General features: G+C 42.4%; 1 protein-coding gene across 3 annotated transcripts; it reads right to left on the reverse strand.

Moving 5' to 3' along the window:
- Positions 1 to 780: 780 nt before the first annotated feature.
- Positions 781 to 23357, reverse strand: arhgap27 (Rho GTPase activating protein 27). Of its 3 annotated transcripts, none has more exons than XM_056429850.1 (17): positions 22524 to 23357; positions 10235 to 10684; positions 8578 to 8817; positions 8397 to 8477; positions 8092 to 8214; positions 6972 to 7058; positions 5358 to 5419; positions 5148 to 5235; positions 4685 to 4786; positions 4403 to 4501; positions 3588 to 3684; positions 3304 to 3438; positions 2709 to 2807; positions 2543 to 2620; positions 2298 to 2429; positions 2033 to 2138; positions 781 to 1927 (listed from the first exon to the last, which is right to left on the reverse strand). In XM_056429850.1, the coding sequence occupies exons 1-17, from the start codon at positions 23325 to 23327 to the stop codon at positions 1750 to 1752; spliced, it is 2961 nt and encodes a 986-aa protein (XP_056285825.1). In that variant the 5' UTR covers positions 23328 to 23357; the 3' UTR covers positions 781 to 1749. The 3 variants fall into 3 exon arrangements, with proteins under 3 accessions (XP_056285825.1, XP_056285824.1, XP_056285826.1); XM_056429849.1 differs by having other exon boundaries at positions 5358 to 5425; XM_056429851.1 differs by lacking the exon at positions 22524 to 23357 and adding an exon at positions 14460 to 14628 and having other exon boundaries at positions 5358 to 5425.
- Positions 23358 to 23601: the final 244 nt, after the last annotated feature.

Raw genomic sequence — 23601 nt, forward strand, 5'->3', positions numbered from 1 at the left:
CATCTCAAGGATGATCAGTGGAAACAGGATGCACCTGAGCTAAATTTGGAGTGTCATGGCAAAGGCTGTGAATACTTATGTACATGTTATGTTTTCGTTCTTTATTTTTAACAGATTTGCAAAAATTTGCAAAAAACAGTTTTCACTTTGTCATTATGGGTTGTTGTGTGTAGAATGTTGAGGAAAATAATGAATTTAATCCATTTTGGAATAAGGCTGTAACGTAACAAAATGTGGATAAAGTGAAGCGCTGTGAATACTTTCCAGATGCACTGTATATAATTACTAATTATATCATTAAATATAATTATGCAGAGCACAACATACTAAACAGGCTAGTAAACTGTAAATAATTGTAATAATTTCATAATTTTAATAAATTATTAATCGAATAATATATACAAATTTAAAATAATATATAACAAATAGAATAAAACATATTAATGCCATTTTATGGAGCTTAATACTTCGTCTGATAAAACAATGTATCCCAAATGTTCATAAGTTAAAAATGGTTCCATGTCGACCAAGCTGCAAAACATAGATGCTGCATTGACATTACGGCATCGGTAATGGTGAAATAATAAAATAATATCAGTAACAAAGAAACTCTAATAGGGTCAATTCTGCAAGAGCACTTTTACTTAATAATCATTTATTTTATTTGTGTACATTTCTGTTTATTACTTGTTGAATTTAAAAAATACTAGATAGGAATGACTTCCTCCCATTGTTATGTTGTTCATTTAGACATTATTTCATTAACATTTAGAGACAACATTTTAAGAATAGATAAACAGATGTATTTTATTTACAGTTATTTTTATTCTGGAATAACAGCAGGAATATGCCTTCTATTTCTATTTACAGGTCATCCATCTTTTCTAGAATCTACTTTACCATTTCATGTTCAGACATGTGTTTTACTGTCAAAAAAAGTATCATTAGTTTATATTTATATGGTGTTATTATACAGGAAAGAAAAATATCGGTGGAAAATAAACTAGCGAATTAAGTATTCTATGTCATCTATTTCACAGCGAGATGTTGGTTTTAATATTTCTTATTATACATTTACTATATTACATTAAAATTCATGGGTAAAAATTATACAATATTAGAATACAATATCAGTTATTGCCATATGTGATACACTATAATTTCAAAACAATATTTAAAGGTCATTCCAATTTCTAAAATAAAGATGGTAGCAATCATTCAGCATTTCTTGAGGAGAGCATCAATGCATCCGTCCAGGCTTGACTTGGGTTCTATTATCAACACAATTTTAACATGCCAAAATAAACAATTCAAATATCCAGGAAGTGATTTAAGAGATTAGGACATTCAAGCAATCTGATGTCCTCTTCTTCAACCCAAGTAACAAGCCCGATAGCTCGGAGATGTCCCCACTCGTGTGACTCAATCATATAATACTGCCAAAGATGGATCTATCAGCCTCCTATGGACTCAATCTGGACAAAACAGTGCTTAGACAGGCTTCAAATATTCTCAGCAAAGACCATTTGAAGATCCTTTTAATCTTATTTTTACGTGGTCAAACCTAAAATATTCTGAGCGAAGAAAACTTGAAGAGCCCTTTAACTTATTTTACAAGAGGAGTTACATTTCGGATATTGCACTGAAGCCGATTACGTGAACGCAAAGAGGGCTACATCTAGCACATTGAGTAACTTGAGCACATTGAGACGCTGCTCAAGGTTCTGCGCGGGAGGCACGTGGCTGATTTTAGCTGGAGAAGAAGATGCGTTCGTATTCGTTCAGGGTGAGCTCCACGATCTGGTTCTGAAAGACCATGTGCATGGCGATGTTGGCTGCCTCCATCTCCGGCCCAAGCAGCGTCGGGCCGAACACGATCGCCACATTCTGCACAGTCATGCGATTGTCCTCTCCAAATTGAATGACCCTGTGAGAGGATAAAATAGAGGATCAGTTTGTTTGTCAACATTCATTTGTCAGTTCTCAAACTGGAAAACAGGCAAAGGATCAAATAAAAAAATTGAAGAAATACCTTCGTAAATGCCCAAAAAGGAGTTTCATGGTATCATGATTTGCATGAGGGAGTGAGTTGATTAGCTCGCACATTTGAGACACTTTTGTTTTGTAATCAGGATTCCCTAAAAAAAACAGGACACAAGTTATTGATTAGCTATAAGTATAATGAACATGAACCAATCCCCATTAACGTCATTCATGTTCATTTAAACATGGCCTGTATTGAGACTGAATGCACACATATAGTGTGTTTAGATACATGGATTGTAGAGTATGCTTACTGATGGCTGTGATGAAGTCATTAAAGTGGCTGTATGGGAAAAGCGGCTCGGGAAGCTCTCGGAAAAACAACTTCAGCGCTCCGGTGATGACGTGCACGTCCTCCCACTGGCCGTCCTCCAGGTCCAGGGCCTCTGTGGCAACAGAACAGGTGCACAGCCCATTAACGCACAGCAGGGGGCGCTGCCGTCTGTCTCCGCCCCGCGTCCACAGTCACCGACTGAATTAAACCCGTTGTCAGATTTACCGTGATCCGCCTTGAAGCGGAGTTTCTGGATGACGGCGAGGTTCCCGCTCACTCGGTAGAGTCCATCGATGTCTAAACCTGCAGGTCAACACAACTGTAAGGCCATTTCTTCAACAACAAAATACGTCAACATGATTCTGGGAGTGACTCGAACATGTTGGATTACCTCTATTCTCCACGGCTTTGATACATTTCTCCACAAAACTAGGAACTGTGGACTTCTCTTGAGCACACAGTGTGGCCAGATGGCAACCGAACACATTGTCTACAGGCAGGAAGAACACGATGATTATCATCATTAGTAGTAGTAACAGAGGTAGTAAAGGTTAGAGTAGCACTACTATTACCCCACCAAAGACAATACATACTGTAGTAGTATTAGGAAAATATTAATAACAGAAATAGAAGAAAAAATATATATTTTTAAATGCAGCCGTTTGGGTTATATAATTATATATAACTCAAACATCATGTATTGTTAAAAGTATATTTGACATTGTGACAGAAAACAACATGCGTATAATAAACAGTGGGACAATCTAATGCAAAATAAATAAATATGTATAGTGGAATATAGGAAATGAGAATAAACAAGTAAGCATATTCTAATTTGATGGAAAATACATCACACCTTGTGTTTACATATTCAAACAACCACAAACAGGGTTGAGTGTTCAAAGTCTGGTCGAGTGAAACTCATTTTTAGCTTCTATTCAAATCAGCCGGATGAGACCTACTGTGTGTCATGTGACTGCGATTACCTCGGATGTAGCCCTTCTCCTTCACGGACTGCAGCGTGGGCCGCTTCATGAGGAACTTCATCAGCTTGTTTCGAATCCGACTCTTGTCTGTGTCTCCCGCTGAGCTGGTCGAGTGTGTGACACTCGGCCTGTTGGCTAAACCCCCCCGCCGCCCAATAAACAACAATGTTAGATTTTTAATTAATCGTCGCTCTCAATGGGGTCGTATGCGTCTAACTGGGTGAGAACGATAACGTCGTTCATGCCGGAGTTAAACAAGGAAATAGATTTTTCTTTTTACTCACATCTCCGTTTGTCAGGGACCTTTTCATCCTGCTCTGTGTTGGCGATCTTCTCATAAATGTCCCCGTCGTCCTCCTCCGAATGATGGTCCAGGTACTCCTGATGAAAGACGCAGAGCGAGTCCATCAATCAGACCTCTCGCTCACGGTCGACTGCACAATTAATTTTTTGTCTGGAATACCATTTGTAGAATGAAACATGGGGACATTTTTTCTTTATAAAAGGTCACATCACACAAACTGACGGCTACTATCAGTCCCATTTTGTACGTCATCTCTCAAACTATATTTGGTGTTTTTCTTTACACTTTAAACTAGATTATTTTACAAGCATGCCACATTTGGAAAAACAGGTTTACTTGTCCCTGTTAATTCATTGATGATGGAATGTGCGCGTTAAGCCCGTTACTTGACTCTTACGTCGAAATTTTTATGCTGCTTCAAATTCTTTGCTGCTTTGTGCTTTTGTTTGTAAAACGTATTTCTTATAGAAAAGAGGTTTTCAATCTCTATGGGACGAAATAATTGATAAAAGGTCATTTAATCAGTCTTTAAACTGTATTTTTCATACAATCAAAAAAGCTACCAGGGTGTTAAAGATATTTTGAATGCAAATCTACTTATTTAAAAAAAGAAAATGTTTAAATGAAGTGCAGAAGTCTGCTTCATTCTTTCTGGTTTCAGAAACCTCCACTTCCTCGAAGCAATAAATAATAACAATAATAATAATATTAAGCCTATTCCCTATGAGATAAATATCTTTGCAGTTTAATTTGGATCATTTCCACGCATCAGTGACGGACGCTGGCCACACTTACGAGTTGTCGTATGGTGTCCATCAAGACTTTGTGCCAGTCGGTGATGATGCTTTCTGTATCATACTGTATCAAAAACTCCACACCGTTCTTCCCTTTCAACTGGAGGAGAGATATCGAGATATTGGGAAAACAATCTTGAATTACAAATTACAGCACCACTTATCATAATATTTTAGATAAATACATGACAGGCATAAAAAAACGCTCAGTTAAAAAAGAAGAAAAAGCAAGCACGTGTGTTATTTGCTCGTGACCGCACTCAATGTCAACAAACAAACACACCTCTAAAACATTCTTCTTGCTAGATTTGTCCTTCGACGCCCGGCCAATCGACGCTCCTCGCAGGTCCACGGTGACCTCCGGAACGATCTGATTGGTCTTGTGCTGCGTGGAGAACCCAACATAAAAAAATGAATACATTAAATAAATACAGCTGTTCACAAAAACTGGTGGCGCCGCATTCCAGAGATACGAGCTGCCTGAGGAATTCCTGTGCGCCGTCACTCCCTGCGAAGGTGACGCCGCAGCGGGCTGCAGTGTAATGTTTCCATGGCTTTCTTAGGTGTTACACGTGATACCGAAGGGAAAGGGAACGTAGGAAAAGCAGCTTCTGCCTGCGAGCATAACGCAACGCAACACGAGCAGAGGAGGCGGCGCTCAGGTGTCGGATCTTCTTGTTAACTTTCCTCCTCCACATGCAGCCACGCCAGTGCGTCTGCTAGTAATATTTAATTGTGGGTCGTACCAAGGTCCCCATTGTCGCGGACTTTGGGTCTTTGTGGAACGTCAGCACTCCTCCGTGGAGAACCGTCCACGTCTGGGCCCAGTTTTTCCTTCAGATGGGGGGCATATGCATCACAAACAGAGTGTGTGGGGACACATGACTCCAAACACGCACACAGTAAATAATAACTGAAACGTGAAAGAGACCTCAGATAGAGACGTTTTCGCTTACCGTACTTTCTTGCCGTTCTCACACACTTTGGTTTTGTTAAGGATCCCGGCTTTCTCGAGGTTCTGCACCTGAAAACGGTCACAACATTTTGAATTCTTTATGGGCTGTTTGTAATGTTTGAGCTCCGTGTTGACGCGAGACACAAAACTGGATCAGTCGAGCTGTGCATGCAGCGTTCAGCACAATGATGACTCTAGCAGAACATATCACTCTTTTAAACACGGCCTGAAGAGCTGGCTTATTCGCAATCAGATGTGTGAGCGTGAAGCGTGACTCCCTCCTCAATTATTGTGTGTACAAAATGTGTGTTTATTGCTTTTTATGATGTTCTTATGATTTTAGGATGAGGTCTATATTTGATCGTAACCCGTATGTTTATTACTTTTTATGATGTTTTTGTGATAACCATTCTCTCCCTTAGTGATGGCTTGTAATATCTGTGCACATTTACTCTTGATGTTGGTTGATTGATGTGTATGTGTTCAAATAAATAAATAAATAAATGGAAAGGAATTCCTTACATACAGAAATATCCTCCTCATCCATCTATGTTTAGAGTCGCCGAGCTTTCAGAAGAGCAAGCGAAGGCCATTCTGATTGTTTATGAATTGTGACAAAGGAAGATTTCACTATATTACAATCAACAGATTATTAAGTATATTCTGTCTATGCTTAAAGGATCAGACTGGTGCGATTCAATATTTTGGTTATGGTCATCAAAATTCCATGAAAAGACCGAAACCAGCTCCACAGGCAATACTTCACTTCATCATCAGAGACATTTGTGTGAAATTATCACAATGAGCAGATGAATTCATGAGGTTTGACGAGTCCAGTTGGATATTTGAGCAAAATGTAAAGAAAATTCCCCCCCCCCCCCGGCTTTTTGAGATATCACAAGGATGTGAAGAAATACGTTTTGTACGGTTATGATTTAATTTCGCATCCTGCTGTCTTCAGGAAGCCTCGGAGCTAATCCACGATCACGCTTCACTTCAGATTTATGACTTATAAAATGTGAAATATTCCTCTCATGTTTCGGTATTTTTTTTTCTTTTTCTGTTGTCTTTTGACTGTTCCCCTTGTGTATGTATGTTTTACATTTGATTTATTTGATTAAACCTACATCGACTGTGAAGAACTTTGTGACTCATATCTTGGAGTTGTCCATCTGTACATACAGACGTACGTTGTGCATTGTACATTTAAAAAGTCAAAACTGTGGAGGTGAGGTTTGCGGTGGATAAACTCCTGAATGACCTGAATGCAGCCGGACACATTAAGGAGAATACACAGCAGGTTTCTCAGGTGGCCAGTGTGGTTGAAAACATGCATCCATGCACTTTGATGCAGGGAATGAAAACTAACTTTAAAGTCACACCTCTCGCCCGTCATAGATAGACGCTGCTATCTATGAGTCGAGCTCAGGCGAGCGCTCAAACCAACAACCCACGTTATAGCGCAGCCACTTGGATGTCAGATAATAGGGGGTTCTCCAGGGTCTGACCCCAAAAGCCTTCAGGGAGAGAGACAGAACTCCGTTGAGATACGAGGCCGCTCACAATGCTGAACAAGTGTGAGTCGCTAGCTCAGTGTATTCTGGATTGCACTCACGTCGTGCTGCATCTCTGGAGAGTTTCCTGTGCTGGAGCTGTCGCTGCTGTAGTCCGACGTGTTCCTCCTGTGAGTCGGTACGAACCTCTGGACAACAGAATACAATTTAGTTTGGAATGACAACCAGATTTACATTTCTTTGAAAATGTTTTTGACTTAAAACTATGCAATTTTACATCATTTTTGGACTATTTTGATTCGAGATAATGGCCAATGAGCTTAAAAGATAAAACTTTCTAAAGTTAAAATTGTTTTGTATTATTTAAACATAACAGCCTTTGTCTGAACATTTAATCCTTCTGGACATTTCTTGCCCTGTAAAATCATATTCTGTAAATCAAAAGAGCAGAGTTAGAAAAATGTATTAAAATAATGTTTCATGAATTATATTTGTTCACAAATGAAAAAAAACATTAGTTACGACAAACATTTCATTATTTAAAAAAAAGAGGCTATGAACATTTCAGCGAAACATTACAGCGCCCCGTGTCGTCCCCCCCCCCCCCCCCCCGGTGTGACATTTAATATGAATCACACAAAGAACCTGAATCCTGATCCTGGATAAGAAGAAAAAAAGTACCGGCGAATTGTTAGAAGGACCGGTGTGCAAGAATAAGTCACTCGTACTCTCGTGGCTGAAGGGAAGCAAATCTCTGCAGCCAGGTTAGAGTGAAGGTTGTTACAGCAGCAGATTAGTGCCCATTATTTGTTGTTTAGGACTTGTCCAACAATCACATATGTTGGGAATTCTCCACAACTAGGAGACGCATCTACAACCATAATTACGGGACAACACCACAGAAGCCAGCCCTACCCTTCTGTTGTGCCCTTGAGCAAGGTGTTGAAACCCTGACTGCTTAGTAGGAGGAACCCGGCACAATTGCAGCCCTCCCCCCGCCTTTCCCCTCCCCGCCTTCCCTCTGCAGCTCGAGCTGTTGCTGTATATACGAGTGCACACGTCGATTTGCCTTGCTAAATTAGGGTTTAAAAACCTGGGAGTGGCCTCGCGTCTCCTCGCCGACTAAAGCTTTCTCTCTCTGCCGGCGGCCACACCCTGGTTGTGCGACACAGTCAGCGCATGTCGCTGCAGGCCTGAGTGTGTGAAAGCATGAACGCGTACCCCATCGTCCTGGGCCGAGCTGAGCTGTCCGGGTCCCATGGTGTGCCTCCAGTTCTTGATGACCGACATGTTGTCCGCCTCAACGCCATTCTCCATCCTGATCTGACCAGCAGCGACAGGGACCTGAAGGAAACCAAAACTCAGTTTAGTCATTGTGAAAGTATTTGAAAACCCTGAGGGACCTGTTTGACTTTCAGACTAAAGCACATTTTAAAAGTTGTGTCCTGAATGGCAACTATAGTACCACTGCATGTCATGAACACACTGATTGTCATCGATCACCCGTGCAAGCGGGGGCCCTTTACCTCGGGCAGGGTCCACTGAGACATGGAGCCGTCTCTCAGATAGAAGTAGGTCTGCCCTCGGTCATCCACGGACTTAATCCACTGGAACACAGCGAGGAGTTCTTTGTTAGACATGAATCCCACAGCACGGAAATATCTCTTAATGTTGGTCCTCAAATCCTCAGTGAACCCATGCAGGTACCTGCTCTGGCGAGTGCTCGTTGGTGAACACCCAGGTCCCGTTGGGTTCCACATTGAGGTTCCAACCAGTCGGTGTGCTGCGGTCCAGGGTGGCCCGCGGGATGACGGTCCGGCTCACATGACTGATGCTGTACTCTAGAGGGAGTGTGGGAGGCGCCGCAGCAAAGAGCTCCTCGTACCCCTCTGGTGGATCAGCAGCTGGGTATACCCCCGAGCGGTAGTCCTCCTCGGGAAATGAAGGCTGTGGGTGGAAATGTTTATTGAAAATACATATATCTATTACTGCAGATTAACCAATGAGTGGTGTTCTCTTTGTTTGACCTTAATAGTTTGTTGGAGTCCTGAAGTGGGAAAATGATGCAGTGTTTCACCCCCCAAAGCAAAGAGGACATGTTTTGTATCAGAAATGTTTTAATTCTTCATAGTTAGTTTGTATTACCTCTTATACGCTTTATGTTTCATCTTGTTTTTATTCTCATGTTGTTGTTACATTTTCTATTTTAGTTTACTTATTTTAAGGAAGTTTCTTACGTTACTTCTTTACTTCTTTTTCTATTTTGCACTGGTGTCAAAATTACTTTTTATTCATTTAATATTTATTCTATAGGCCTACAGTTTTTATTCTTACTTCATTGTTTTTACTTATTCTTCTGTAACACAATAATGTCCCATGGAATTATATCTCATAGTTAAAGAGAATAGTTCGATGTTTTGGGAAATTGTCGAGAGTTAGATGAGATGATTGTGTAAAACATTTCCGTTTAGCTTAGCTTAGCACAAAGGCAAGGAATGAAACAGCACCTCTAACATCAGAAACACACCAAGCAACGGTTAAACGCAGCTCGCACACAATAATTAAACTTTTCTTATGACCAGGAGGTGGCTTCACGTGTGGAAACCTTTTGTAAAATAGGCCAACATGGAACAGGACTCTCATTTCCTGATTGGCAGTTGATACTGTTGTTTGTAAAAAGGTTCAACGAATCCCAATTTTTTGTTTGGCGGTACTTCCTGGAGTTCTCTGGAGCTTTACAGGTGCTGGTACACGGCTCTTTGTGACTCTTGTACAGAGCAAGGCTCGCTGTTTCCCTCTGTTTCCAGTCATTGTGCTAAGCTAAACGTAGCATATTTAACATACAGACATGAGAGTGGTGGCGATCTTGTCATCCAAGTCTTGGCAAGATAATAATAAGTGCATTTCCTAAAATGTGAAACTATTCCTTTCCCACTATGACACAGATGCTCAATTACTTTTCCACGACTTTGATGAATAAGTCCCAGCATCTACGTGGCCTCAGAGTATTCTTCTTTCTAGCTCACAGAGGCCATGAAGGGGCAGAAAAAGGAGTCACGTTGTGAAGGAAAAGCAGCGGAAAACTGGAGATGTTCCTATAAAGTGAAGCTTTATCTCCTCAAACCCGCTGATTCTCTGGAATAGTAAGAAAACAAATTCAAATTGAGGACAGATGTCTTTTATACTTAGGGGCACGACTGATGGGGACATCCTGTGAGCTTTCCTAATGAAAACCGGTCCCGTCTGCTATGGAGGTGCAGGGAATTTAATTCCATTAAAAGCAGACCGTGTTACAGCTTTCCCCAGGGTGAAGCTAAAAGAGGAGACAGAGAGAGGCTAAGTAGAGCAGCCAGGCCGTCTTTACCGGCCCGTCCTCGTGAAACCTGTGCACGCTCATGGGCTCCATCAGAGGGGGGTAGGGGCTCAGATGCTCCGGGGGCTCCCAGGACGTCTCCCCAGACATCGGGTTGTAGAAGTAGGGGCGGCCGCTGGTCTCATCCACCAACTGCTCCCAGTCGGAGGGCCACGCGGGCGGGGAGGAGGCGGACGGCGAAAGGGCTGGAGACTGAGGAGGCGACGGGGAATACGGCGGCTCGGGGTCCGTGGGGGAGTCTAGAAAGGGGTTGTCCCAGGTGGTGCGCCCCGTGGACGGGTGGAAGTAGTACTCCTGTCCACTGTCTTCGTCAACGTGCACCTCCCATCCCTCTGGGTCGAGGTAGGAGGGAGAGTAGGACGAGGGGGGAGACTCGGAGGTGCTTTGGCGAAGTTGTGCTACATTGACGTAGACGGCTGACTGGAGACTTTGATTCTCCACCTGCGGAAAGCCCAAAAAAACAGGTTGCTGTGAAAAAAAAAAACTCAGGTGTGCAGACACAGGTGCTTCTACAGAACAAGAACAAGAGCTAATATGGGAACTGTGTGCGTGCGTGTGTGCATGTTGATATTTTTGGGCAAAACAAGCTTGTAAAAGGTGTTCGGTGTACAGGATTAAAACTGTGTCCAGTAGCAGGCTGAAGCCCCGCCTCTCTCACTGACACCATATCTCTGAGTAAGTCATCCTTCCGCATCTGACAGAGCACCAGAGTACAGGAAGTACCACAGCTGAAAACAACACAAAGAACACATGCCACAGAGGCGTGCCTCCCACAATAATGATGTTTATTTAATCCAATCTCTTCGTCAAAAACACACACACACACACACACACACACACACACACACACACACACACACACACACACACACACACACACACACACACACACACACACACACACACACACACACACACACACACACACACACACACACACACACACACACACACACACACACACACACACACACACAAAGGAGTCTAATTCTCCCGTGTAAAAAAAACTATGTCCAGAGGATATGTCTGCTTTAGCCACGATGAAATTATGGATACAACTAAATAAAACTAAGTTGCCGTCCTCAGGTACTGCCACGCAACGCAATGCAAATGGTCACAACTCATTTGTTTAAAGAGACACAATTAAGAGGCAAGTTCAGTCCTCGCTACTCTGAAAGTGTTGTGAAATAAAAAGTGTCACCATTACACTTGAAATGGGTAAAAAAAAAAAAAAAGTGATCTTTTCTCACCTGGGCTCCACTCGGGCAACTCTTCCTCATCTCTGCTGCCCTGCAGAGCTCTTCAATCGCCTTCATGATGGCAGTGTACTCTTTAACAGACCACGCTCTAACTACCTCTCGTCTCTCAGCTAGCCCTCATGGTCTATATTTATTTGTGTGTGTGTGCGCATGCTGCATCCGTTCATCGCTCTGATGAATGTGCAATGCTTTAAAGAAGTGACGAGTCAGAGACGCCAACGTGCACTGGTGTAAACTAAGTTCATTTGCTCCTGTGATGCATTCAAGTTAACATTTTGGGGTACTACTTCATATTAACACTAGGAAGGCAAATATTGTAATGCTTTGTTCGGTGCAAAAAATCTCCCTATCAATTCATTTATGTCTGTAATTTGAGTATTTAATATTTGATTTCCAGAATATTCCCAGAAGCAGAATCATTGTAGGACAGACATTCCAATTCAAATCAACGTAGTGGGATGGTGAGCGTGAACATTTTTATAAGTACCGTTGGCTTAATTATGAATCCCATTAATCTTCTTGGTAAGACCCGCCTTGCGCAGCCGGTTTACGTGGAGACGACATGTTAAAGTAGTTAGGCTCAGCCTGTTGGTGAAGCCATGGAAGAGCGTGGACGCCCAGCCAATCAGAACTTGAGTGCTGCACAGGGCGGGGTTTGCCAAGATGAGCAATGGGATAATAATACGTACCGTCACCAACGCTGTGGTGGGTTAACTACTATACAAACCCAGACTCACGGCTAGTCCTTATTGTTGTGTGGCCAAAACTGAGTCCTAGTGAGAACTAGTTTCCACACTGATGTGTGCTGTCACCATAACAAATAACTGACATTTACTTTTGACCCGGTCACATGACCGCGGAAAACAGCTCAACGAACCTTCACTCCAATGACTCCTTCCCTCATTTAAAAGAGAAGAAGTTTCATTCTTCATAATCCTGTCTTATTCTTGTTTCTGCATATTTAAACAAATTGATTTAGTATTTTTCTTTAAATGATTGAAGTCAGTATTATTACTGCAGTGACTGATATTTTCACTTCTTTTAGAAAAATATGTTTTAGGACGTAATTATAGACAGAAACAGTCTAAAGAGCAGTTGCAGCTCGCTCCAACTCGACCACTTCAATAAAGTCTATTTACACAATCTTACATATGTACTGTATTAATAATCCTGTTATATATATATAGATATATAAATATAAATAATACAACACCATCAAGGGAAGTAACCATTTCCTGAATGAGTACTTTTATACTTTAAGTATATTTAGCCAAATATACTTCTGCACTTTGAGTGCAAGACATTTGCTTGTAATGGAGTATTTTGCATTTATTTATTGAAAACTTATATATATTAAAGTAGTTCACATATATAGTATTTCCACATTATGGATTTCACGATCAGCTGTGTTTTTCATCCGTCTATTCGATGTTGTCCCTCTGCTTCCTCATTGATCCCGATCTGACCACGAGGTTATCGCTGCGGACAACCAGACAGCTGACCCCTAAACAGATTGATCCACACCACACGACCCGCCCGCACTGAGGCAGACGGAGGAAATGAAAGAAGCGCATCATTGATCTCTGACACCGCTGCGCTGGCAGGCCCCCCATCATGCAATGGGAGGAAAACTGTACAAACAGATCAACAAACGATGCAAATGTGTGAATCACTTTGAAGGGATGACCAGAGTACTATAGTATTTGGCAAATATATCAGCCCAAGTATTTACTCCTCTTCAGTAAAATTCTGAGGAACTTTACTCAACTTTTTATATTCGATGCAACTTTTCCCCCCAAAATATATTGTGCTTTCTACTCTGCCACCTCTATTTGACAGCGGCCGTTATTACTTTTCTAGATTTTACATATAAAAACATATTTAAATTTTTAAAAAATAATTTAAAAATATTAAAATTGTAACCAGCTTCAAACCTTTTGGGCTTGTGGCATTTTTCTTTCTCAACTTCTTAGTTTCATTTAAATAATTGTCAAACAAGGTTCATTATTTCTTAAAACAAAAGCAACGAATAGCGAAGCAGAATTTAGTTTTTTCATCTCCTGACCTCTTGAATTCATATTGTGACTCTTATGAGGGCCCGGATCTCTAGGTTTGGAACCGCTAAAATACCGAACTTCATATAAATAACTAGTTTATGTTGCTCACATATTGAGTCATGTCTTCACTCACATCTTTTTTAATACATTTTCTTACATTTCACTCAATCTGTATTGTAGGATTCTGAACGCAGGACTTTTAGTTGTAAAGGAGTTTTTCTAAACAAATGCATCGGTGCTTTTACTGAAATAAAGGACCTGAATGCTTCTTTCCCCCTGGTTAGTAGTACTTTACAGTGGCTCAGTCGATGGACAGTTGTGACATAAACATGCCATGAAACACAAACCTTCGGAAGGAAAGGAACATGTTGAGCACCGTTTTAAAATAGTCAGTTGCTCTCGTGTTTGAATGCAGTTCCGTATATTAGTATATCAGTATTATGTTACACATCATAACTATAGTTTCTCTGGTCTGCTTGTAGTGCTGTTAACACTTGCTCTTGTTCCCAATACCAGACATAGTTCAGAAATATTCACAGACGGGCAGATGGCAAAAAACGAAAGTGAAGAATTCAGACATAAATGCAAGAATTCAGAGCTTCTCGCTGCGTCTTTCAGATAAAAAAGACATGAAAGTGTTCACAACAACATCCAAACTAAAGCTCTAAAGGCAACACTGAGAGGCTGAGCTTTTACACAGCACCGTAACTTCACTATTTATGCCGCTTTTCTTTCGTACAGGAAAAGACAAGTGCAGGGGTGGCATGTTGACGCAAAGCAGGAAGCGTCGAGTGGTGTCATCAAAACACATCAGCATAAAAAGCACGCCGACCACAGATACTCCAAATTTACAACGTAGCAATACAACAACAACAAAAAGCCGCTTTGATGATCGCCTACCTGAGGAACCACCGGCAGAGTCAGGCCCCGCTTGGCCCCGTGACTTGACCAAACCCTGGAGTACGTGTCCACCATGTTTATTCCCCTCTACCTAAGAGGAGCCATGCATCCAAAGTGAACCGAAGTGGCTGGAGATCGCGCGTTCACTCGTCTTGTGATGGGAGAGACGCGCGGCGCACATTCATGAGCACGTCCTCCTCTCGCAGCAGCTGTGACAGTTGCAGCCCAGATAGAAAGGAGAACTGTGAGCTCTGTTACAATAGCAGCAGGAAGGGGCTGTGTGAGGGCTGGGTGAGATTGTGTGTGTGTGAGATGGTGCGTGTGCATGTGTGGGTGTGTGTGTGTGTATGTGTGTGTGTTCACATGCATGAATTCCTGTGCACAGGGTAGAGGGGGGTAGAGGGCAACTGTCTGTGGAGCCCAAAGCAGAAAGACACAATGAAAACAAGATGGAGAAGAGGGGAAGATACAGGGAGCAAGAGAAATTGGGCCGGTCACGTCAACCTACTTCCTGCATGTCGGCCTACAGATGATGAAAAAGGAAATGTCTGCATGGAAACTACACTACCGTTCAAAAGTTTGGGGTCATCCAGACAATTTCGTGTCTTCCATGAAAACTCACTTTTATTTATCAAATGAATTGAAAATATAGTCAAGACATTGACAAGGTTAGAAATAATGATTAATATTTGAAGTATTAATTTTGTTCTTCAAACTTCAAGCTCAAAGGAAGGCCAGTTGTATAGCTTATATCACCAGCATAACTGTTTTCAGCTGTGCTAACATAATTGCAGAAGGGTTTTCTAATCAGATATTAGTCTTCTAAGGCGATTAGCAAACACAATGTACCATTAGAACACTGGAGTGATAGTTGATGGAAATGGGCCTCTATATCGATCGGGATCGATCGGGTCAAAGGTCAAAGGTCATGAACAGGTCAAAATCTTTCGCAGAACTCAAAAAGTATTGAACCGAATCGCATGAAATTTGGTGGGATGATTGTTTATTATCCGGGGACCAGTTGATTAGATTTTGGGATCGATCGGGTCAAAGGTCAAGGTCAAAGGTCATGAACAGGTCAAAATGTTCTTGAATCGCATGAAATTTGGTGGGATTGGTTATTATCCGGGGACCATTTGATTAGATTTTGGGATCAATCGGGTCAAAGGTCAAGGTCATGGAAAGGTCAAACTCTTTTTTTACCATAGCACGATACATTTTTGTCCAATTGGCATTCAACTAATGCCAAAATGTTCATAATTCAATGCCCAATCTTGTGATATGCGAAGGTATGCGCTCTACCGAGTGCCCATTCTAGTTGATTAATGTTATCTTTCTTGAAAAAACAGTGCTTTTCTTTGAAAAATAAAGACATTTCTAAGTGACCCCAAACTTTTGAGCGGTAGTGTACGTCATTTAAAAAAAGTTTGAGTCAAAGTCAAAATAGAGAGTGTTAAAGAACAAGAAACCCCAACACAAAGCTTCTTTGTTTGTATCTACGTGTGCAGCAGCTGCTCTTCCGTGTGCAGCATTTGACCCGCCACGCTACAGGAGGTCAGTCGGCCAACAACGGGGTCAATAAGGGAAGTAATCATTTCCCACAATATTATGGGAGTTATAGCCAGCTGTTCTGATGAGACTGCGTGTTGTTAAAAAAATGCAGAGTCCACGAGGCTTGAAACAGGAAGTCTGGCTTCAGGGCCAAATGATGGGCGATCATCACTTCCTTCTCCACGGTGCGACGCGGGCAAGTCTGTGGACAGCGGGCGGGGCGCTTCGTGGCGGTTTCAACAGAGGTGTTGGCCACTACCGGGTTGTGTCGTCGCCACATTTCACATTAAAGTCCCCATATTGTAAAAAAACTTGAATGTTTTTAATCAACATTGTTGGTATCGAAGTTCGAGATGACCGTTGAGACCAATCTTCACAGTTTTTCTTCGCAAAATTAAAGCGGGCCTATTTGTGTGTGTGAATCAGCTGACAGGACGTAAACATGGACCTGCGCTGTTGCTTAGCAACGCAGCTGCAAATTACGACAGGTACATTCAGACAGGAGAGAGAGTTCTAGTAGAAACCCCCAAAATACAAGTGTGGACCTATAATTGAGCATAATAATAGTATAAAGGAGATAATAATCTCCTTTAGGTGCCTGGACAGATTATAATGTGCCCTTGCAAAAAATCATCCTGTTATGTGTAGGATTTTGAAGGTTTTCTCTGCTATGGAAATCTAGTTTTAATAGAAAGATGCAAATGGCTGTCGGAGCGCTGCTCTTAAACAACTGTGTGTGGACTTTGAACGTTGTTGTCGAGTCCTGTCCCTTTCGGCTGACAGAGCTCTGCATGAAGCTCTGCATGAAACTCTGCATGAAGCTCTGCATGAAGCTCTGCATGAAGCTCTGCATGAAGCTCTGCATGAAGCTCTGCATGAAGCAGCAATCTGCGCGATTGCTTTACCGCATTAGCGCTCATCCAATCAAACAATGGAGCGCCAATTTGGGGCCCAAATCACACCACAAAGCACACAGTTGAGCCATTGAATCCATTTGGCTCCGCCTCCTCTTACATCACACTCCTCATGGCCCAGAATCCAGGATAACTCTCCTCCCCCCACCCCCCCAAAAAAAGGCAGAATGTGGAATCCATCAGCTGAGCACGTTCTTATCTCATCTTTGCACTTCAGGCCGATGTTGCTTGTTCCTCACAGGATTTCTCTTACTGAAGTGTTTTCTGAGTAGAAGAGGAAATATTTAAGTACCAGTTGTTGCAACGCTCTCTGAGACAACTTTGACATTCAGTTGCAAGTAGAAATACTTAATGTCTGCATGTAAACAAAAAGGGAAAGCCAGGATTGTTTGCCCCATAGAAATGTTTCTCATTTGCACGAACAACTAACAAATACTAATTGTAACAAAAAAAAGAAATTCACATCTTAAGTCACGCAACTCTACATCGAGATGAGCTGCATCCTCACATTACTTCGTGGATCAATATGGCAAGTTGTCTCAGAGACTCTCAAGAAGATTAAAGACAAGCAATGCATGCTGGGTGTAAGCACTACTTCACAATAATCATATTGTTTATGAAACGCACTCTCACTCCTGACTAAGCCTCTGTTTGCGCCTCTCGTGCACATCTACCTCAAAGAGCTTTTTGTTTTTCTGAGAAAGAAATAACCGTCTGACTTTGACGCACGGAGAAGCTCGTTTAGCAAAACAATCTGGGGGACAAAATATTCACTTTGTTGAAAGATTTATGAAGAAATGATTTTTTTCAACCCTGTTTTCCAAGTTGCGGCTGAATCTACTAATTCAAACAGATGGAAGTCGGAGATGACATCCCAGTGCCCGGCTTGCAAACGATTAATTAAACTTAATTAAGCATATTGTTATCAGTTACACTACCGTTCAAAAGTTTGGGATCACCCAGACAATTTCGTGTTTTCCATGAAAACTCACACTTTTATTTATCAAATGAGTTGCAAAATGTATAGAAAATATAGTCAAGACATTGACAAGGTTAGAAATAATGATTTGTATTTGAAGTATTAATTTTTTTCTTCAAACTTTGCTTTCGTCAAAGAATGCTCCTTTTGCAGCAATTATAGCATTGCAGACCTTTGGCATTCTAGCTGTTAATTTGTTGAGTTAATCTGTTGAAATTTCACCCCACGCTTCCTGAAGCACCTCCACCAGTTGGATTGGCTTGATGGGCACTTCTTGCGGACCATACGGTCAAGCTGCTCCCACAACAGCTCAATGGGGTTGAGATCTGGTGACTGTGATGGCCACTCCATTACAGACAGCATACCAGCTGCCTGCTTCTTCCCTCAATAGTTCTTGCACAATGTGGAGGTGTGCTTTGGGTCATTGTCCTGTTGGAGGAGGAAATTGGCTCCAATCAAGCGCTGCCCACAGGGTATGGCATGGCGTTGCAAAATGGAGTGATAGCCTTCCTTATTTAAAATCCCTTTTACCTGGTACAAATCTCCCACTTTACCATCACCAAAGCAGCCCCAGACCATCACATTACCTCCACCATGCTTGACAGATGGTGTCAGGCACTCTTCCAGCATCTTTTCACCTGTTCTGCGTCTCACAAATGTTCTTCTGTGTGATCCAAACACCTCAAACTTGGATTCATCTGTCCATAACACCTTTTCCAATCTTCCTCTGTCCAATGCCTGTGTTCTTTTGCCCATACCAATCTTTTCTTTTATTGGCCAGTCTCAGATATGGCTTTTCTTTGCCACTCTGCCTAGAAGGCCAGCATCCCGGAGTCGCCTCTTCACTGTCGACGTTGACACTGGCGTTTTGGGTACCATTTAAAGAAGCTGCCAGTTGAGGACCTGTGAGGCGTCTATTTCTCAAACTAGAGACTCTAATGTACTTGTCTTCTTGCTGAGTTGTGCACCGGGGCCTCCCACTTCTCTTTCTGCTCTGGTTAGAGCCCGTTTGTGCTGTTCTCTGAAAGGAGTAGTACACACCGCTGTAGGAAATTTTCAGTTTCTTTGCAATTTCTCGCATGGAATAGCCTTCATTTCTAAGAAAAAGAATAGACTGGCGAGTTTCACATGAAAGTTCTTTTTTTCTGGCCATTTTGAGAGTCTTATCGAACCCACAAATGTGATGCTCCAGATAATCAACTAGCTCAAAGGAAGGCCAGTTGTATAGCTTATATCTCCAGCATAACTGTTTTCAGCTGTGCTAACATAATTGCACAAGGGTTTTCAAGTGTTTTCTAATCATCCATTAGTCTTCTAAGGCGATTAGCAAACACAATGTACCATTAGAACACTGGAGTGATAGTTGATGGAAATGGGCCTCTATACACCTCTGGAGATATTTCATTAGAAACCAGACGTTTCCACCTAGAATAGTCATTTACCACATTAACAATGTATAGAGTGTATTTCTGATTGATTTAATGTTATCTTCATTGAAAAAAACAATGCTTTTCTTTGAAAAATAAGGACATTTCTAAGTGATCCCAAACTTTTGAACGGTAGTGTATATTGATATGCAATATGTTCATACAACATGGTCAAAAGAAAGGTAAAAATGATCGACAGCGAGAGCTGCACCTGTTTGCACTTTGATGAACGCTTGTGTTCCTTCAAGCAGGCATCCGAGTCTTACGCGACCTGTTGGGGCAGTTTCTTGGTATTCAATTTGGTCGGTTTCACCAAAGCACTGAACTCTCGCTTTGTCGGCGAAGCTGGAGTTCCTCTTGAAAATGTATAGGAGTGGAAATAATCCTGTTGTCGGTGAGCACAAGAGGACGAAATAAGAGGGTCGCTTTTCTTTTAGTTGGGACTTTGGGAGCCGATTATCTAAATTTTGGAGGGATTTATCAGACGTTGCTCAGTGTTCTTCGTGGAGCAGAGGAGAGATTATTCCCACGCTGGTGCCATACACAGCGTCTACATAATGTATCAGGAAGAACGCCACCATTAAACAAAACCAGGCCTGACTATGCACCGAACCACGCTCACCAAACTTCGGATTCACAATCCCAACTGGAGTCGTCCTCCCACTTACCAAACTTAACATTCCCCTCAGAGACCAGAGAACCAGCCGACATGCCCTTGATATTAAGTGACCTACATTCGGGGCTAATTGCAAGTCCTGCACATTACACATTATACATGCACACACACACACACACACACACACACACATGAGCCAACTGCATGGCAGGGCTGGCACTAAAAGCTCTAAAAGCTCCTGCTTGTTGGGGAGTCAGCCCCCTCTCTCTCCCATCACCATGGAGATAGCCCTCCATTGTGGGTGGGAGAGAGAGTTACTGCACTTGAGGGGTCCTGGCACGTCTACAGCCACCCCTAAACTCATTCATTCATTCAGCTGAAATAGAAACGCACCAACTATAACGAGTTAAAAGTGATGCAAACACCACTGTGCTGATGCTCACACAGTCACTGGGTATACTGGGAGAGATTGCAGTCTCACACACGCATACGCACACACACACACACACACACACACACACTCGAAGGACAGATATCCTCCCTTCACAAACTCTCTCGTATCCTGTAACCTTGCAACAGGTGCAAACACAACAATGGCACAGTGAAACTTACCCGAAACTAAAGTTGTTGTTGTTGTTGTTGTTTTTAGTTGTTTTTGTTATGTTGCATCCAACCCACTACATCCAGGCGAGACGAGCTCTACATTCGCGACGGTCTCATCGCGTCCCGGCGGCGCGATGACTCTTCCCCGGGGATCGGTTGTCCGGTGCCGCTCGGGGGAGAAACCAGGTGGCAGCTGCAGGTTTTGGGGAGTGGCCCTGTCAGCTTTTGGATTAACTCTTTCCTGGCTTTCCCTCGGAGGAAGAAGAAGCCACGGGGGCCTCCACACTACCTGTTTGCAACCTGTTCTCGAGTGGTGACGTCACCGACCGAGTGGTATTTCACCGGCCCCTCAGTGAACATACATGTGAACGAGGCTCAAGCCGCGGAGACTTCTGCCGCGGACCAAGAGCGAGTCAGCTGCCTCGACGTGAGGTATTCAGCACCTCTTTCACGAAGGGGACGGCCAGCCATTCATATGCTGATGAGCTGGCGCGGAGGCTGTGAACTCCACCAATGCTCACTCCTGAAGTCTGGACCGTCACTGCGAGAGGAACTCAGACAAGAACTACGGCCTCTAACGTGTGATTCAATCTCACAGGGGTGGAAAGTTAGACTGTCGTTGAAGTGGATGTTACACGTAATAGTTTGTTTAAAAGTGGTGACGTTACTGTTTATTTATGTGAACATTGCTGTTGATCTTGCAGCCCTGTTGGGGCTCCAGAGGGAACCACGCCTCGCCGGTGGGAGTGAGATCTATATACAGATTAAAAAAAAGATATATATATACTGTATATATATATATATATATATATATATATAAAATATACTGTATTTAAATAAATATATTATATATATAATATACTGTATTTTAAAAATATATAAATATATACTGTATATATATATTTTTTTAAATAATAAAATCTGTATATAACATATATTAGAAATATATATATATACTTTTTGTATACTATATATATTTATATATATATAATCCGTTGGTGTGATTGAATTAACTTGTCTATAACTATGTAGAGTAGTTACAATTAGCTCCACTTTGAAGAATCACACAATATAAATGCACAGAGCACTTCTGATAAAGTACTTATCTTTTTAATCACGTTGTCATTATGTTGCTGATAGGCTAGCTCTGTTATTTGACTCGAGTGTGTTGTGTGAACGAGTTTTACAAATGCGACACGTGACACGTGACACGTATCCTTCTCCCGAGTTGTCAACATGCCACTTACAGAACCGTGTGACAGAATAAACGTCATCACCAGGTTGATGAATGCAGATAATCAAATGAAAGTGGGAATCGGGATTCGGATCTCCTGAAAGCAGGAAGTGCAATTATGAAGACATTTTTAAGTTTAGGTTGGGCTGAGATTTGCTGCAGCACTGATCTGTTTCCAACCACAAAGGCAGCCGCCCCTGACCTCCTAGTCATTCGACTGTTTACAATAAAGCAGCGTCTAATTGCAAATACTGAGAATTCAGCTGTATTTAATAATTCAGATTAGAGAAAGATCTGGAGAAAAAAACAAATTTGATGTTTTGTATTCCCTCCTTGCTTCTGTTGTTAAATACAGATCTTTTTATACTACAGTCAACGGAAACCTCTTGCCACTCAGGTGACCTCCAGGTAACTGATAACGTGACTCCTAAAACCAACTGGCTGTAACAATGATGGCCTAATTATGAATACTAATGCAAACATGTCATGTTCATTTGTGTAGTAGTAATTCGTTTAGACCCTATTGTGTAAATATGTTTTCACATTGACATAAAATGTTTTTGTTGGAGCAAAAGCATTTTGAATCTCTTCATTGGAAGAGAATAACACATCTTCACACTGGGCTGTACCGTTGGACATGACTGAACTGCGCCACCTGCTGGCTGCAAAACCATAGTGACACGAATTATCACAGAATGAAGAATGAATGAGAACAGAAACATTGACAATGATAATCTCACCGGCTCCATGCGATCTCCATCTTTTAGAGAAGTAGCTTCTGCATTTTGATTTGAACTATGCTGCTCAGCCATAAACACGTCGTCTGAAGCAGCAGGGCCAGGCAGCTCAGAACATTCTGGCACGTTGAACTCTGGTATGATGTCATAAATGGGAGAATTGGGAGATGAAGGGAATTCCATGTCCTCGTCGAGAAGAAAAGTTGTTGTCTGTTCGACTCTCTCTTCCTGCGGTGCGTCTTCAGACCGTCCGCGTTTGACCTTTGGCACAGGGTGAGGTGTCGCGTAAAGTTGCAGGCCGCCAGCCTCCAGATGTCCAGACGTAAACGAGAAGCCCTCTGTCGAATTGTGCGTCTGTATATTATCCTGGTTGTGTGCAAAGCTGGTCCTACTGGTGGTGTGTCCGTCCTGCAGAGTCTCCCAGGGTTTCACATCTGGTGCGTTCTCACAGAAACCAAAAGTAGAGAACCGGTGAGTCTCTCTCGGAGCATCCCGCGCAGACGCACGGATCACTGCTTTCTCTTCAAGCGGGATCAGAATAGCCGTAATCTCTGGTTCACTGTGAGCCACACACTCCGGTGACTCCAGCTCCTCGGAACTTGCAGGGGAGTCCCCGGGAAGCGGCGGGAGCACCTTCACATACTGTGCAGGGGCGTAGAAGGACCTGGCGTGCTGGTCTTTGCGGACGTGCCACCAGTGCTCATTGGTTTGGGAGACCAGGATGTAGCGTTCCCCGGCCTTGATGGACACCAGGCGACCGTCCTTCGCCGTGTACTCAAATTCATGGAGCACCTGCACGTGCTCCATGCCCCCGGTGCACCCGCGGTTGTGTGCGTCCTCTGCGTCAGCGTGGACACAGCGTCAACATCTTGGAACTGCAAATAGAGAACATATATAAGTTAGTGTGGCTTTAAAAAAAAACTTGTCGTAAATGTCTTTGGCTCACAGTTAACTTTCCCACACTTCCACTAAAAACATGTCTCTTTTAACCTTGTAGTCCCCAAATGCTGTTTATGAGACAACTGGCCCTAGCACACACACACAAAAAGGCCCCTGTTACATACAATGTCATCTCCCTGTA

Source organism: Pseudoliparis swirei, chromosome 13 (assembly GCF_029220125.1).
Source record: "Pseudoliparis swirei isolate HS2019 ecotype Mariana Trench chromosome 13, NWPU_hadal_v1, whole genome shotgun sequence".
Classification (NCBI taxonomy): Eukaryota; Metazoa; Chordata; class Actinopteri; order Perciformes; family Liparidae; genus Pseudoliparis; species Pseudoliparis swirei.

Bases quoted from the DNA above. Each gene is read 5' to 3' on its own strand.
- arhgap27 (XM_056429849.1), bottom strand. From the start codon at position 23,327: ATGGAGCACGTGCAGGTGCTCCATGAATTTGAGTACACGGCGAAGGAC. The intron at 2,139-2,297 runs GTAAGCATACTC...TGTTTTTTTTAG, and splicing joins TGACTTCATCACAGCCATCA to GGAATCCTGATTACAAAACA. The intron at 1,928-2,032 runs GTATTTCTTCAA...ATCCTCTCACAG, and splicing joins CTTTTTGGGCATTTACGAAG to GGTCATTCAATTTGGAGAGG.